This window comes from Prionailurus viverrinus, chromosome D1, assembly GCF_022837055.1.
Source record: "Prionailurus viverrinus isolate Anna chromosome D1, UM_Priviv_1.0, whole genome shotgun sequence".
Lineage (NCBI taxonomy): Eukaryota > Metazoa > Chordata > Mammalia > Carnivora > Felidae > Prionailurus > Prionailurus viverrinus.
The window spans coordinates 53,832,764-53,851,231 of NC_062570.1; the positions used below are offsets into that span (position 1 = coordinate 53,832,764).

Sequence of the window (18,468 nt, forward strand, 5' to 3'; positions counted from 1 at the left end):
TCCCAAAAGGTGCCCTCCTCAATGCCCATCACCCACTTTCCCCTCCCTCCCACCCCCCATCAACCCTCAGTTTGTTCTCAGTTTTTAACAGTCTCTTATGCTTTGGCTCTCTCCCATTCTAACCTCTTTTTTTTTTTTCCTTCCCCTCCCCCATGGGTTCCTGTTAAGTTTCTCAGGATCCACATAAGAGTGAAACCATATGGTATCTGTCTTTCTCTGTATGGCTTATTTCACTTAGCATCACACTCTCCAGTTCCATCCACGTTGCTACAAAAGGCCATATTTCATTTTTTCTCATTGCCACGTAATATTCCATTGTGTATATAAACCACAATTTCTTTATCCATTCATCAGTTGATGGACATTTAGGCTCTTTCCATATTTTGGCTATTGTTGAGAGTGCTGCTATGAACATTGGGGTACAAGTGGCCCTATGCATCAGTGCTCCTGTATCCCTTGGAAAAAATGCACACTTCAAATTACATGGGCTTGTATGTGATCAGTCATCAGAAGGGTTAGTCAACAGATATTCCTTGGGATCCTGCTCTGTGCTTGTCACAACTAGGCAGTGGAGATGCAGAAATGAAAGACCTCAAGAGATGATATTCTGGTCAGAAGCAAACACTTCCCAGGCAGTCTCCAGGCTGTGCCGTGGATGGTGCCATCGCACACAAAAGCACAGGACACTGGGGCATGGAGGGCAGCAACTCAGTTTCCCGGTTCGGCATGGTGTCTCTTTGGAGAGAACCTCTGAACTGAGTCTCAAAAGATCCAGAGGATCAGCCCTATATATCAAGTAGGGAGAACATTCTAGGCAGAAGGCACAGTATGTGCCAAGGCACAGAAGTCTGAAAGAAGAGTAATTGGAGAGAAGGTTTCTTATGGTTTGAGCAAAGGATGAAGTGAAGGCAAGAGCTGAAGCAAAAGCCAGAGCTTGAGCAGCCAGAGCCCAGGGTCAGAAGACTGGGACTTTGAACTTCATCCAGAGGCCGATGTCAAGCCTCTGAAGGGTTTCAAGCATCCAAGTGACATAATCAGCTCTGTATTTCAGATAGCCCACCTTGACTGTGTTCCAGGATGGGACAACTAAATATGCTCCTGATGTCAGACATCTCCCACCTACTCTGGAGAGGCCCTGGATGCTACTCAAAACCACAACATTGTGTCTCTAGTATACTTTACATGTTCTTAATATTTGCAGAAAATTTTTGAATCTATGAATTTTTTATTCAATCTTACTTTACAGATTCCTGTCATCCAGTAGTAGAATATTGTAGACAGTGAAACTTAAGGCACTTTGCCATTTGGTAATGAAAGGAAGGGCAGAAGGTTTGGAAAAGTACATGCACCCAAACCCACAGCAGACCAAAAATCATAAACTCGTGTCTAAGCGTGTCCAGTGGTCAGAGTCAAAAACTTTGCACTGCTACTAAAATTGCCAAATAATTTTAATAAAACGATTTGAATAAAAAAAAGGTTTAAGGAAAAACTAACCAACTAATTCTAAATTTTATGATAGAAGAAAGATTGGTGAATAGCTGAGACAGCCTTTAAAAGAAAAAGGAAAAAAGAGGCACTGCCAGACGGTTTGGTATCCGTCTTAAAAGAAACCACAGTCTCCAAAACTGTGGTGCTGGTACCCGAGTGGATAAATAGCTTCTATGGAACAGAGCACAGGGTTCAGAAACTGACCTATAAGTGGTCATCAGGAATCATTTTGGCCACGAGTGCCAGCAAAGCCAAAATAACAGAATTCCAAACAGGCAAAAAGTTTGTTTCTCCCTCGCCTGAAAGTCTGGAGGTAGATAACCCAGGTCTGGCTTGGTACACTGCAGGCTCAGGGGCTCAGGCACCTCCCCTCCCACTGCTCCAATCAGGCCTCCATCCCCAAGGTTATGGTTCACGGTGACCGCTGAAGCTCCAGCCTTCATATCCACATCCCATCCAGCAAGAAGGAGGAAAAGGGCTAAGTGCAAGCCCTTTCCATTGCAAGGACACCTCCCAACAGGTGCCCACCCCATTTCTATTTCCATGCCACTGGCTAGAACTTAGTCACCTGCCAAGTGTAGGCAGTTCCAGATAATCACCTGGACAGCCAAACATCAGGGGTTCTGTGGCTACAGAAAAAGGACAGGGGACAGGATGGATACCTGTGGATGACTACGGTTTCTGCTACGCTCCATACACACATAGAAACTGGCACATGACACAGGCAACATCAGATATCGGTGGAGACAGTTATTTTAGAAATCGTATTGGAAAAACTGGCTCAGTGGGTGAAGAAAAGTAAAATTAAGTTCACACTACATACAAAATAAACAAGATTGATTAAAGGTCTAAATTTAAAAGGTAACACTTTAAAACTAGTAGAAAACACAGAAGAATATCTTTATGATCTCAGAGAAGGATTCCCTAAAACCAAAAAGCACAAACATTAGAGTAGGAAAATGATTTGATTAGACTAGGTAAAAATGAAAGATACCTGTTTAATAAAGGACAGAGCTAATAGGTGACAGCCTGGGAGAAGATTCTTGTGACCATAAACCCAAAACTCATTCAGGCTTCAGTATGGAAGGAGTGAGGTCAGAGGCACAGTCCAGTTTGGAGACTGTGGCAATAATATGAGAGATAAAGGATGGTCCGGGCCCAAAATAAACAGTGTGGCTATGGGATGAAAGCTACAAGTCACTGAGGTCAGTCCCTTCATTTTGCTGGTGAGGAAACGGAGATCCAAGACCTGTTAAAACAGTAGGAAAGCCAATACAACATCTGGGATCAGCCCATTAGGAGCAACACCAGGCAAAAACCCAGGTGTCTTGAATCTACCCTGGTGAGAAGAGACTGAAATTCACTCATGCATTTCTCTAAACATTGATTGAGATCTACTCTGTGTCAGGTTCTGCGATAGGCACTGGGGATATAGAAAGGGAAATAACATGGTTTCAGTCTAAAGAGAGAAAAACATGTAAGTGTCATAAAAAATCCACACTGCAGTAGAGATGGGGACTAGGTACAGGAGATGTGTACAGTCTATTTGAGAAGGAGTGGAGCTGAATGATTAGGGGCCTGGACTTAAGAGCACTTCTGCTACTCTCCGTGTAACGTCAGGTAAGCCACTAGCCTGTTCCCCCCTGTGCATCCAGAGGGGACAGTGATACCTATCTTACAGAGTTGTTGAGAGCGTTCAATCAGGAAGGCAGCATGGCCTGTTCAGGACACTCTGGGTTTCATGATGGGGGTGTGGCAGCCTTGGGGGGTAAGTCTTGGAAATGGTAGGCAGAGATCTTGCATTCCTTGCAAAATCGAGGCAACTCTGTGGTCAGCCGCAGAAGACGGCCATTTCCTGCTCCATAGGTGATTCTGTTCTTCTGTCCTTGTCCCAGGCATCTTACACAAAGGGAATGGGGAGAACCAGTTTGTGTCTCAGCAGCCACCCGTCATCGGGAGCATCATGGGCAATGGGCGCCGGAGAAGCATCTCCTGCCCCAGCTGCAATGGCCTTGCCGATGGGAATAAACTCCTGGCCCCCGTGGCCCTCACATGCGGCTCTGACGGAAGCCTCTACGTGGGAGATTTCAACTACATCCGGAGGATCTTCCCCTCTGGGAATGTCACTAACATCCTGGAGTTGAGGTATGTAAGGTGATGTCCTCCTCACACTTCCTAATACTGTCCCTTTGCTATCCCGTGGCGCCCACCTAGCATTACCCACGACACCCAGAGGAGCCTCACCTGTCAGAGTCCATCTGAGACTTTTCACTTCCCAGCTCAGGGCTAAACTGTAAGCTGGGGGCTCTGGGGAAGCAGGTGCTGCTCTCCACTGGGCACTGAAAGGAAGACCAGCCACTCGTGGGGCAGGGGGCTATCTTTGATGCCCAGAAGACGTAGAAGGCTGCTAACAACCAGGAATTAGACTTTTTGGAAGCCCTTGAACTTCTTTCTGTTTCCTGGCACCAAACAGATTGAAATTAGTCTCATAAGACCTCTTATAAGGACAAACATGGCAGAACGGACAAAGCCAGCGTTAGTAGATTTGGCCCTGTTACTAAACACTCATCCGAGTTAGAGCAGTCCTCTTCAGCTGTCTGGTACTGAGATAAAGGCCCATGGGCTGAAATCTGGCAGTGCCTCTGTGCTCCTAGCATGCTGCAGGGCCAGCCAACTCCACCTTTTCTTTCTCCCCATCCCCACCGTGAGTGATGGAGCATAGCCATACTTAGAGCTCGGGGAAGGGCCTGGTGGGTTGCATTTTCTCTAGATTCCCTAAATCGGGTCTTCTTAGAACCAGAGCACTGTCACAGGGTGGGTTCTAGGGTTACAGAGAAGCTGTGGTTAGAGACAGGGTTGCCCCACACTCCCTTTCAGGAGAAATTGCCCCAAGTTCCTCAAAATTGCTTTAGGGAGTAGGATCTGCCCATGTCCTGGGCAGGAGTTCGTGTGAACAGAACAGGCCTGTGAGCTGGAAAGCCTTCTTCCAAACTGGCCAGGGAAAAGGAAACTCACTTCTGTGAAGTCCCAACTATTTGCCCAGTATAACAGTCCTGCAAGATATTTACCACTGTTGCCCTTGACAAACAAGACCAAGGAGACTCAGGGAATTTAAAGAATCTGCCCAAGGTCCAGCTTCTAGAATGGCAGACCAAAGCCCAAAAGTCCATCACACAGCTCTGCATGGCCAAAGAATTGTCACCTGACCCAAAGAGGGCCACTTTGGCTTTAATGCCTTGTTAAGTTATCCCCTGGAAGTAATTGCCTGCTGAGAATGTCTCTGCAGTGCCCATGTGAAGGAAGGGAAGGCTTGCTAGCCGACCACGGTCATGACAGCCCTCAAGAGCAGAGGGTTCGTAGTCACCCACACACACAGAGACAAATGAAGCAGGAGGTCTTTGGCCATGACAAGAATCAGAAGCCTGAATTTTGTGGACTCATAGGAAGTGGGATATCAGGCTTTGTGAGAACCACCAATGGAATATTATCTGCCTTTCTTCTCTCTTTTATGAGTTTCACTGCCACAGACATCTGTCAGGGAACAAGGAACCCATAAGCCTGTCTGCTCCAGTCAGCTGCTCACATTGTCTTTCCACCTCTTGTAGGGTAATGGGAAGAGCCACGGCCTAGGGGTCAGCCCACCTTGGCAGAGAAGCTGTCCAGCTGTGGCCAAGACATCTACCCGCTCTGGGCCTCCATTTTCACATTTTCGAATAAGACACCCCATTTTCCCTGCCTCCCACCTTTGAGGGGAGATCGTGGAAGACAAATAAGTAGGGAAGGGAGGAGTAAATGAAATTTGGAAAGAAAAATACATGTATCAGTATGTTGTCAATCTTAATGTATTTTCTTCCCGGCCTGTCCCCCTGTCCCCCCCCCCCCCCCGCCCCCTGCCCTTCTAATTATGGTATGTCTCCAGTTCTGTATTCTGTCATGAGGAGGATCATGGTGGGCTATGCAAGTTTTGAATACCCTCTGTAGGGCAGCGTGCACACCAACAGAGGCACAGCAGTGAACATGCGTGTCTTGGGGAGCATGTCTCTGTACGGGGGGGGGAAGCTGCTGCTGCAGCCCCTGTCTTAGCTCTGGTGAGAGCAGCCACATGTGTCAGGCTCATCCCCTTCCCCGAAGTCAGCAGTAGTGGTGCAGGTGAAGCCATGCCTCTTCTGTGATATGTAGCTGCTTGTAAGTGAGCTCACTGACAAGTAATATCCAATATAAAATAAATCAGTGTCATAGCTGCTAAGTCTTTATTTATTATAGTATTGTACAGTACCATTGCTGTCAAGTTCTCAGGCTGCTAATAATGCTTCTAACCCCGCTGCTAACACCTCATTCTTTCTTCTATTCCCTGCTCTCCTGTCTTCTGTCAGAAATAAAGATTTCAGACATAGGTAAGCCAACCAGTGGAGAATTTCCTGTCTCTCCTCTGCCTTGTTGCATGTTGTGTGGTAAGCTGCACGTGTCAAATTCAGATGGCTCACTAGCAAATGGATCCTGTGTGATTGGAACTGATTGGAGGTAATCAGTTACAATGAGAGGAAGTCATTAATAATGGTGGGGGTGGGAGGCGAGAGCCCGAACTCCTCTAATCTCTAGCAAAGTGTAGCAGTTACTTGGGTAATCTGTGGACATGACAGACTGAAATAATAGGGGAAACAATTTTAACCTTGGCATAGTAATTTGAACACCAGTCCGTTTATCCTTGGAGTAAATGAGGACAACCTCCTAACTGTGTTCAATGGCTTTCATGGTCACAATGGGACGTCTTGAGAACATCTCGATCAGGTGAAGAAGTTGGACAAAGACAGGTTTCAGATTTGCACTTCTGTGGGCATTGCAGGTGCCTTGGCTTTGGTGGCTAGGATGCTAGGTGACCCCACCAGAAAGTTTGCCAGCAAGGGAAGAGTGGGGAGGAATGTTTAGACCATATGAGCCACCCAGATAGGTGGTTCATCAAATAGGAGCTTTATCACAGAGTGGATTTGTCGTGTAGGCTCACAGTGAGGCTCAGCAGGCAGAAGGGAGCCACCTCATCAGAGACACCAAGAGAAACGTCTGCCCATCAGCACCACTGCCTTTGGGGCACTCTTCTGACTCCTGGGGAACAGTCACTTCAGAGTCCCCTGCCTCACACACATCTGGGTGACTTGAAGTAGCCGTGGGCAAATGGAGCTGGGGCAGCTATCCACAGCTGCCCCACAGTGGGGCAGTTACCCACAGGTGGCTCATACCAAAGTGGCGCTTGGGCTGGGTGCTGAGTGGGAATAAAAGAAAATCTTAGGCTGGCGGAAAGAGGCAGACCCCAAACCCAATAATGATCATATCCGTATCTATGTAATTAGATATGGTATTAATGTAACAATCGTATATATTATTTTAAGATAATAATAACATGGACAGAGCATTTAGCGTGAGGCAGAAAGAAGGTTCATGGATTTACATGGGCTATAGCAGTTGATCCCCCAAGCACCCTGTGAAGTAGGTGCTCATGGCACATCTAATCTACAGATGAGAAAATTGAAACCCGCCCCCTCCCCGCCCGCCCATTGTCTGACCTTGAAAAAAAAAAAATCACCTCATCTTTCTGAGCTTTACTTTTTGACTTGAGGTTAACAAAATCTCTCTTGGAAGCCATTTTAAGGGTTACAGAGGATACTTGTAAAGTATCTAGCATTGTGCCAGGCACAGAGGGGAGCTCCAGACATGGCTGCTGTTATTATTGCTAGTATTATTATTATTATTATTATTATTATCATCATCATCATCATAACAATTATATGATGATGATGGTGTCAACTTTCCCAAAAAGGAATTCAGTCCTCTTACAACCAAAGATACGTGTCTTAAAGTAAATTAAATAGAAGTTGGTAACAAAAGGAAACAAGAGGAAACACATATGTGTGATTGTATGTCAGATTAGACCCTGGACTTCCTGGCAGCCAGAGCAAACAGGGAAACATAACTATTCTCATGGTTTGCGTTCTCAGAAATGGGAAAATGTGCTCACTTCTCAGAGGGGAGAATACTTTTTCCTGACACGGAAATCTAAAAGTAGTGAGCTTTGTATGGCTGATACTGAACTATACATCGATACATACCTTCAGGTTCAGTTTTAGAGAAAACATAGAAGTACATTTCATACGAGGATCTTGGGTGAAAACCTAGCATTTCACGTTGAGACCTTCAGTGAGTGGCGGTAACTGCCTGGGACGCAGCGGGGTTACAGGGGACCGAGCTGGGAAGAATTAGTAGGTCAGGGTTCTTGTCCAGCTTTGCTGTGCACTTGTGTGGCTTTGGGTTGGGCATCCCGCTTTTCTGGCTTCCAGTCTCATCATCTGTGAACTGTGAGAGCTGTGGTTTTGGTGCCTGATGTTTAGTGATCTTTTGGTACATCCATGGCATGATTTCAAAGCCAGTTTCCTGCCCTCCCTCAATTCATCGTTTTCTGAGGTGCCAAAAACTATTTCTAAAGTAAAACCAAGTGGAAGGAAAAAAGGAATTTGTTTCTGCCTTCTCTGGTTTCTTAAAGAAAATCTGGAATGAAAACACCTAAGTCTGAGCTCTGATTTTAACTGGCACCTGGATATTGGTAAATCCCTTCCCCTCTCTAGGCCTTGGTGTCCCCATTCATAAATGTCAGAAGTGGATTAAAAATTCTAAAATTTTATCCTCTCTGTCCATGAGCATTTACCGTCTCAGCTGTTCCCAGGAATGGTAGCCTGCACACATGCTCCCCAGGGCAGCCTTGCATGCCTCTGGCTGTTCAGCCTCCATACCAGCCCACTGTGCAGGGACCCCTAATCCTTTGGGCATCTTCTTCTGTGGACCCTTACAGGGAACGAGGATCCTCATTTCCTCCTGGATCTCTTCCCCAGGGTGATAGAGGATGCTTGATGCCTTTTTCAGGGGCACATTTGAACTCAGGTCTTCATCAGTCTCCATCAACGTATTAAGTTAACTCCAACAGAAAGCCCTAACTTCCCCCAGGAAGTAGGTTGGGCCAGACAATATTAAGTCTGACATACTTGGCTTTTCCATTATGCAGTAACATAAATACTCTGAAGGTTTCTCCAGGTGACCAGCTGCCATTTATTGGGCATTTTTATTTCTTTTTTAAAAATTTTATTTAATCTTTATTTTTGAAAGAGAGAGGGGGCAGAGGAACAAATAGAGAGGGAGACACAGAATCCAAAGCAGGCTCCAGGCTCCGAGCTGTCAGCACAGATCCCGATGAGGGGCTCAAACTCACTGTGTGATCATGACCTGAGCCGAAGTCAGAGCTTAACCAACTGAGCCACCCGGGCGCCCCTGGGCATTTTTATTTCTTAATGGAACTGGCACTATGCTCAGAAATTTATATTCTTTATACAATTTTGTCCTCAGAGTAGCCCTTTAATGTAGTTGTGATTATCCCCATTTCTTAGATGAAGAAACTAAGGCTCAGAGTAATGAAGTGATTTGCCCAAGGTCACCTACTAAGTGGGTGGTAGAACTAGTATTTGAACCCCTGTCTTTGTGGCTCTCCCCCCTGGTTCTAAAAACCAGTAAATCAAGTTCTACCAGGGCCACCACCAAATGTGGTCAGAGGATGCTAGTTACTCTGAGACAAAGGGAGAATTCTCACTAAGAAGCAGGGAATAGATTGCCTCTAGTCCCTGGACTCCCAGCTCCTATCAGGAAAGTCCCACACCATCCAGAAAGAGGACAGTGTGAGGCTTGATTTCAGTTCATGAATGTCCGGAATGGTACTCTTATAGCATCCAAGTGTGTACGTAGCTTCCAGAAGTGCCAAGCTCACGTTTGTGGAAGTAGAAAAGAATGTGGGTCCCACAGTGGACTCAGGAAACAGAGCTGTGACCCTTCTCTGTGCCCAGCCCGGCTCAAGATACCAGGAATCAGAACTGACTCAGACATGGTCCCTGCTGCAGAGCTGATCCCGGGGCTTTCAGCTGTAAGCCACCTTCCATGGTTTTGAGAGTATTCAAAGGCCTTGCTGCTCAAAGCAAGCAGACAGACCACACTGGTATCCTCTGAGAACTTATTAGAAACATATGCTCTCAGGCCACACCTCAGAACTGCTGAACTGGAATCTGCATTTTAATACGGTCTCCAGGTAATTCATCTGCATATTAAAATTTGAAGAGCATGCCTCTAAGGCCTCAGTTTCCAAATCTGGCTGTGCCTCAGAGTCGCCTGGAGAGATCTTAAAGGGACAGATGCCCAGGCTCTTCAGATATTGTGGATGAGGTTTTTCTTTCTTAGGCTTTCCTGGTGAATGTGCTGTGTAACCATGTTTGAGAACCATCACTGTAAGATCCATAGCATTATTATTTCCCCTGTATGCTCCCAGCAAGATGGATAGCCATTCATTCACCGTTGCATAAATTTGTGGGCTTTTCTGGAGCACTTACTCTGCACCAGCCCAGGGCCAAGCAGCAGGGACTCGAAGCTGGTCCCTGCCCTTGAAGAGTTCGAGATGTCATTGAGGAGACAGACAACTAAGCAGAACAGTGTCTTAAGGTCCTACAGGTAGGAAAAGTATATTTGCTAAGGGTCTGGTGACACGATGAAGCAAGTGGCCAGTTCTCCAGGGGAGGTCTGGGGTCTGGGGGTCTGGGGATCCAGGAATGGCATTTCAGATGAAATGATGCTGGAACTGGATCTCAGGACTTGGACGTGATCAGATGCTCCCCAGTGAGTAAGGGCAATGGTGCTTCCTAGGCTTGGAGAGGCAGTGTGGGGAAATAGGAAGAACACAGCCTTTAGGTCAAGAAGATTGGAGTCAGAAACCCATCCTGCCACCTAGCAGTCTCTAGCTCTGATCAAGGCACTTCACCTCGGGTGGTCTTAGTTTTCTGAAATACTAAAAAAAAAAAAAGCACCTGCCTTACATGGCAGTTGTGAGGAACGTCAGGCTGTGCGTGCAGAGCACAAGGATGGTGTCTGGGACGGAACACACACCCAGAGGTGGTAGCGGATGCCTTCGTACCAGTGACAGTCATCTCTCCAAGCTGTGTTCCACCAAACGGTGGCCCTGCCCCCGATGGGGGCCCAGGTGCTGCTCCCTGTGCAGGTGGCATGAGGAAGGAGGGCGCTGAAGACTGTCCAAGTGCTCTTCCAACCAGAAAGGGCTGTTGAGATGTATAATTTCATTTGATCCTGATGACAAGCCTGTGAGCAACGCAGAGCAGGGACTTAATCATTTGACAGCCGAGAGACCTACAGTTGGAGCGATTTAGGGGACTTGCTCCAGTGAGAACCCACATCTTCTAAATTCAAAGCTAGCGTTCTTTCCCCTACGCTAACCCGACTGCCAGCCTCAAATATGTCCTTGAGCAGAGAAGATGGGCCACGGCTCTTACAGACTCCCTGGGACAATCCTGCTGGTGCCACCTTCTTCTGGAATTCACTGAGCTGAGAAACTGTACATGAGTGGCACTTCTCTGGGTCACTGCAGGAAGACATGAGCCAGAAACTCAGGGGGCTAATCTAAGTGGACAGGGCCCCCACCACATTCCCTCAGGGACACATTTTCTGCCAAGGTAGATAGCACCGGTTTATCATGAGTGATGCACAAAGAAATGAAATGATTCCCCGTCCCCCCACCCCTCCCCGCTCACCGCCCCACCTCGCAGCTGTCATCAGGGAAGCAGAGAGATCCGGGCTGCCCCACATTGCAGACTGGGATCTAAGGTCACTGCATTTTATTTAGCCAGAATCAGTGTCATCTGGGAAGATCAAATCTGTGCTGCATTAGAGGGTAAGTCACAAGGGACATTTCAACATAAACAGCACATCTATCCTGTTATCCATTTCCCTCAAAAGAGAAAGAAAAGAAACACCCAAGTAATTTGAGTGAAAATGGTATTTAAATAAACTCAAAATGGAGATACCATCCATTTAAAGCAAGTGACAGCTATGCCCTAGAAGGCATCAAGTTGAACATTAGAAATACAAAAATGAATAAAATCCCATCTCTTCCCTTCAAGGACTGACTGTCAGATCTGGGAGACAGCCACATAAATAAATACCACGGCATTATGTGAAGTGTCCTGTAACCCAGTTATGAGCAGATATGAATCTCCACACACACGGGTTAGGGAAGGTTTTGCCAGAAAAGGTGCCACTGAGCTGATACCTGAAGAATGAGTAGGAGTTTAGCGGCTGGAAAGGGAAGGGAACAGGACACTGCACAGAGTGGGAACAGCAGTTATAGGGAGGTGCGGAGGTGTGTGGGGGGGACCAGATGTCCCTGATGGACTGCAGGGCGTACTGGGGGATACGAGGCAGCTGCAGAGAGTGTTGCTAGGCTGGGGAGTCTGAAATCAGCCTATAAAACATGGGGCGCCCTGGAAGAGAGGGCACTGGGGTGATGTGACAATGTCTGGGTTACAACAAGGAAGAATGGCCTGGAGAGGACCCAGGCTGCAGTCGGAGAGACCTGCCTTTTATTTGAAAAGGATGATGTGATGGGACAACCATGTTAGAGCTAGAGAGGAAGGACAGTTGGAGAAAATCACGTCACCTTAGTCTAATTCAGGGAGAGAAAACCAACAGGGAAATCTTAGGTCTGGGAACCTGGCCCTGTTAAGAAGCAGCCAGTCCCCAAGATAACACCCAAAGCAAGGGATGGTTATGATGACAGACAGTTGGGGCCAGATTAAAACCTTTAGGGACCTTGACACTGAAACAATTATGCTGCCCCAGTCTTCATATGTAATTCAAAAAACACCAATCTGTGAAATAAAATTTTGTTTTTCAAAAGAACCCAAAACCTACATGCCCGATGAAACATAAAATAGCTTCCTTCTAGACTCTTCTGATTGTCTTACTTGCATCTTGAAGGATTGACAGTGCGCCTACTTTGCTGGTGCTGTAGACACTGCTCAGTCTGCCCTCTGAATCCCCAGCACGGTTTACATCCCACCATCCAGTAGAAATGGCCCGTGTCGGGCCATCCAACCTGAACAGAGGGAGATTCCCTTGAATTGGAAGACATTCTGGAGACTTGGAAGGGGATACCAGTGTTAAGATGCAGTTTGAGGCTGGCCACGCACAGGAACTGAAAATTCGTTTCCAGGATTCCAGCTCCAATTTGGCCTAGACCTGGAGTAACGAGGCCATGCACAGGAACTGAAAATTAGTTTCCAGGAGTTAAGATTCCAGCTCCAATGCAGCCTAGACCTGGAATAACAAGGCCATGCACAGGAACTGAAAATTAGTTTCCAGGAGTTAAGATTCCAGCTCCAAATTCGGCCTAGACCTGAAAGAAATTATAAAGCTGTACCATATGATAGGAAAATTCAGGCTTAATAACGAATACCTAGTCTGTCTTCCTCTCCAGCTGCAAAACCAGACATAATGACTAGGAATTAAAAGAACAGTCACAATTATTGAGTATCTGTCATGTGCCATGCACTATGCTAAATATCTTTCACATACGATTTTATATAATTTTCTCAGTGTACCGACAGGGTGGCTGTTAATACCCCATTTTGCAGAGGAAGAAAACTTCAGGCCCAGACGGCCAGGTAACTTGCCCAGGTTTCAGAACCTGGAAATGACAGAGCCAGACATGAAACCCAGACCGATCTGATTCCTAAGCTTGTGCCTCTTTCCTGCCATGTGCCGAGGGGTAGCACCTTGTCTCTGCAACCCTCCAGACAACCGTGGTCTGCCTTTGCTTTCCTCTGTTGGCACAGCCTTGTCATGATGACTGATTTCCAGATATGGAACTATCATCAGAACTACTCTCTTGGTTTATTTATTTTTCCTTGGGTGTTGCTGCAAATTATAAACTAATCCTGCAATTCATTACATCTGACTGCAGAAGGGAGGCTGCTGGGCCCCTGATAAGTATAACGTGACGATAGACAGAAGACTGTATTGCCACCAACTGGGAGTCAGATCTGGCCAGGGACTTATCAGTCAGTTCCGAGGAGGCAGTAGGGCTGCTATAAAAACTTGCAGGAGAAGATCTTGTGTTTTAAACTCTTGAGGTGTTTTTTTCAAGTCAGGCCCTCTCTTGTTTCTGGCTTGGATTTACAAGCCACCTGTGGTAAGCCTCATTGATAATCCTTTTAAGAAAACATGTATTAAGTACCTAATATGGACATAGCTCTGGCTGGACATCACAGTCAGTGGCAAGAGCTTTTTGTATTATTAGTTAGGTAAGAGGGATAGTTAAGCCAACCACTGGGGTCAGAAAAATTAGGGAACAATCACGCAAAAGGGGGACACCATCGCCATATGACTTTTTGCATGAAGTCTAGTTGTACATCTCTGGTTAGCTGATAGGAAGAAAGAAAGTACTCACCAGCTGGTGTGTCCTTATTTTCCAGTCACAGCCCAGCACACAAATACTACCTGACCACAGACCCCATGAGCGGGGCTGTTTTCCTCTCGGACACCAACAGCCGGAGGGTCTTTAAGATCAAGTCCACCGTGGTGGTGAAGGACCTTGTCAAGAACTCCGAGGTGGTCGCAGGAACAGGTGACCAGTGCCTCCCTTTTGATGACACTCGCTGTGGGGATGGTGGCAAGGCCACCGAAGCCACACTGACCAACCCCAGGGGTGAGTAAGGCCTTGCTTTTTAAGTACAAGCAGTAATGTTGATTGAGGTCCTAATAGTTAACTTCCCAGGAGTTGTGAGTCTGATACCACAGTCAGGCTTGGAATTGGAAAAAATTGTAAATTCACACCCTTTGATAGCAAAATTCAGGTTTAATGCCCACTCCATTTTTCAAAAGAAATACATGTTTATCATTGTGAAAACATTTTGGAAAATACCAAGATGTCTGCAGAGAAAAGTTAAAATTGTCATAATTCCACCTGCTCAGAGATATTCCCAGGTAACATTTCCTGCCTTTCCTTCTAGTCTTTTTTCCATGTGTTTGCGTGCATGTGTTTGTGTGCTCACCAAAAACAAAATGAGGCCACATTAAACTGTTTTGGTAACCTACTTTTTTTCCCCTAGATGGTATATCACGAACATTTCTCCATGTTACCCATCTTCTTTGTACTCATTTTTATGGCTATATAGTATTCCATAGAATGGATGTCTCATCACTTATCAGCCCCCTACTGTTGGACATTTATGCTCTCTCTCACGTTACTGTTTTATAAGAACATTGCAGTGTATCATCTTTGTAGATGTTCACATGCTATAAGACGGGTTAGCTGTAAGTTTCAATTTTGAGTCCTTCAAAAAGACCTCTTAATACCCACAATCACAATTTTTCACTCACTTGTTCAGCAAGTATTTACTGAGTGTGCGGTATGCTGTGGTTGCATAGATAATTTTAATGTAGCAGAATAAATAAGACTTGAGCGTGAATCACTGATGTGGGAGAGAGGAAGAAGTGCTCCCTGGCAAGCCAGGAGACAGGACTGTGCAAGGGACTTAAATAAAAGCCGAGAGAGGCCCCTTGTGCCTAGAAGACAGGGAAGGCTTTTTGGAGGAGAAGCCATCATTGTCGACATTCATCAGCAAAGCATCCATTGTGTGCTGGCCATAAAGCTGGGTGACCTATAGTGTCTAAGCCTCAGCATCCCCCTCAATAAAATTGGGGTAACAGTACCTTCGGTGTCCACCTCCTAGGTTTGTTTTGAGGGTCATAATAAATATATTTCATATGCTATACCACAAAAATGTCCTATGTGATTGTGTTAGCAAATGGTGCCAGGTTTCAGGCCTCTCCTAGACCCAGATGTACCCCTAGTGAGTGAATTAATATCTGTGAAAAGTGGTTGGTAAAATGCAGCTGCTACATGCACTTTTAAGTCAAAGCATTATTGTCTAGTGAAATCAGGCAGTTCTGTATTCAAATTCAGACATTGCCACCTAATAGCTGTGTGAGTTTAGGTGAGTTGCTTAACCTCTCTGAGCCACATTTTCCTCACCTATGAAATAGAGATATACTGTACAGTTGCAGTACAGATTAAATATTATCAGGAATGAAAATGCTTGGTTCATTGGTTCCAGATACCTGATAAACATTCTCATAGTGACTCCTATTATAGTTGTTGTATTACATTACCTTATGTTATCACACCACATCATATATTATATAACCTCTATTAGACACCTGATTGGTCAGGTAGTAACTGTGGGGTAAGTATTGTGACATCCATGGTCCTAACTATGATGTCCTCCTAATTATGATTTCCTAACACTGAGCAAGTAGCCTGCAGCAGAAAGAACAGGCTTACACTTAGGGATCCTGCGTTATGATTCGGTCCTACTGTTCCCTGCCCTCTGACCTCCTCCTTTGGGCCTCACTTTTCCCATTGGTAAATGAGCGGATTGGGCTAAATGACCCCCCCCCCCCCCCCCGCCCCGACACCACGTGCAGTTGCAACATTCTATTCTCTTCAAATTAAACGCTTTTTTTGAAAGTGTTATTCTCTCCAGGTCTTTCTCAGTTGCTTCACACACATATGTGTTCTCCACCCGCCCTCCTCCCACCCCCGCACACACAGACACACGCATGCATGCACACAGATGTAGTAGCAGTGAAATTGCCCAAAAGCCTCTAATTAACCCAGATAGAAATGACAAGGGTGCCACAATATGCAGACACTTCGCAGCAGGGAGGAGAAAAGATGTCCATCTATTTAGCACAACAAAAGGAGAAAAACTGAAGTAATTAATCAGGGGACAGGTCGCTTCTATTAGCCTGTGCAGCCAACTTTGTAAACAAGAATCCTGATTGTTCGTGGAGCACTCATCAGTCCTAGCAGATGGAAGAGAAAGACAGAGCATAGCCAGGCAGACAAGAAAACTCCTGTCCTGCTACTTAAAGAATGTAATTAATTTACATTCTAGGCAGGGAGGAGGAAAGGCTTGCTTCCCTGCCTAAAGGCTGCCTTGTCCTCTGTGTGAAATCGCTGCCCAGCCCTGAGCAGCCTTAAGGAGGGGGAAAGAACACCACTCCAGGGGTCTTCATCACTCAGAGCCCTTTGGGTGTCTGAAACTGCCCCAGTCACAGACATGCAGACCCCGAGCAAAGGGTCTTTACAAAGTGCTGGTCGAATTCTCATAATTATAGTCGCTAATAATTATTGAGGGCTAACTGTTACACATCAGATGTTATTATCCCCATTCTGTGGTTGAGGAAGCTGGACTTAGTGAAATGCCATGGCCAAGGTTATACAACTGGAAAGCTTTCTCTGGCAAGCGTCTCTACCTCTGTGAACCTTTCTCCAACCCCTTCTTTCATTTCATTGCCCAGAGAAGACTGAGCAGAGCAAAACTGACCAGAATCGCCTTTCCTTCATCATGTCTTTCCCTGGGGCACTCCGCCTGGTGCTGGCTCATCCCCAACCTCCCCATCTAGACCATGTGCTCCTGGGGGTCATGTGTCGCCCCCTAGCACCCCTGAGCAGTTCTCAGTTTGGTAGGGCTATTTCTAAACTCGGGATGTTGCACCCAGGGTGGAAATCAGTCTCACCCACAATAAAACATATCAGTCTCGGCCACGCCCAGAATGAGTATTTCCAGGAGTGAGGCCAAGCAGGGATGTGTTGGGGAGGGGGGGAAATAAACATTTCAGGATGATTCTGATACACATCACTGGTTAAGAAGTACTGATTTACTAGATATGAAACTTTGTTTCATATCATGATCACCCAAGGTGCTTGTCAAAAATACAGATAAATATTCAGGCTCCACTTGAGATGTTCTGAACCAACTACCTGTGGGATACATGATAGAAGGCTTCCAGATGATTCACAAACACAGCCGGGAGTGAGAAGTACAAATTTAGAACAATCCCTTTATTTAAGAGCTGAGAATCCAAACGCAGAGATATCCAGTGACTTGCCCAAGGCCACACAGCTGGTCATGGAGAAAGTGAATGGTGAATTCAGACTGCTGTCTTCCATGTGCCTTTTTAAAACATTTATTTCACCCATATTCTCTACACAAACCCAAAGGATTCATGTTTAGGCTGTATACATCTATAATTACCAATGACCATAAACTAAGAATAGAAAAACATGGAGGATGATTCTCTTGGAAGAAAAGAAAAATTGTTACCAAAATGGGGATGGATTTAATTACGAGAATTACAAGGCTTCAGAAGTTAGGTTAACTTAACTCACAGCTTTGATACTGAAAAGGGTTCTCCTTACTGCTACGTCCAATGCTTGACAGACCCCCAGAAGTAGGAGTCCAGTTTTGGTGACTACCTAAGCTGATAGGTAAAAATCTCAGCAGTAAGGTGGAGGGACCAGAGCCCTGGAGACTCGGGTTCTAATCCCTGCTTTGAATAAGTCACCCTAAGCCTCTGGGCATCTGTCTTCCAGCCTTTGGACGGGGAATGAATCCTGTGGGGAGGATGCAATCAAATCACAGAGGGGAGGTTCTTAATCAGCCACAAGGTTCCATCTGCGCGTAGGTTGTTACCACCTCTAACGCTGTTTTTGGCTTCTCTTTCCCAGGCATCACGGTGGACAAGTCTGGGCTGATTTACTTCGTGGATGGCACCATGATCAGACGCATTGATCAGAATGGGGTCATCTCCACCCTGCTGGGCTCCAATGATCTTACCTCAGCCCGGCCCCTCAGCTGTGACTCCGTCATGGATATTTCTCAGGTAAGGGGAGAACTCTGCCTACTAGAGCCCTGGGGCTGCACGCTCATCCTCTCACCAGTACCCAGCTCTCCCGCTGGCCCCCCATCTTTATGCTGCACTAGCCTTTGAAGAGCACATTCTTGGGGCTGGGCCTGGGGAAGCACTAAGGACACAAAGATGAGTAGGGCGAAGCTCGGTGCTCTGGGAGTTCACCAGAGGGATGACAGGTGGTCGTCACAGGGATCCCCGTGGACAATGAAGAAATCTGCCCAAGGAAGCTTCAAAGGCAGCAGAGAGTCAAATGCTGTGAATTTCAATCCATAGCTGCCTGTGAGTCCCCTCTTTGGAAACACAGGTACTTGTACATTGTCTTTTCTCTTTCTCTGCTGTAAATGACAT

General features: G+C 46.2%; 1 protein-coding gene across 1 annotated transcript in view; it reads left to right on the forward strand.

Moving 5' to 3' along the window:
* Nucleotides 1-18,468, forward strand: part of TENM4 (teneurin transmembrane protein 4) — a 747,207-nt gene that overhangs the window by 683,457 nt on the left and 45,282 nt on the right. Inside the window, 3 exon segments of the mRNA XM_047823379.1 lie at nt 3,384-3,633; nt 13,833-14,065; nt 17,936-18,090. Of these exon segments, the coding sequence (XP_047679335.1) occupies nt 3,384-3,633; nt 13,833-14,065; nt 17,936-18,090 (638 nt within the window).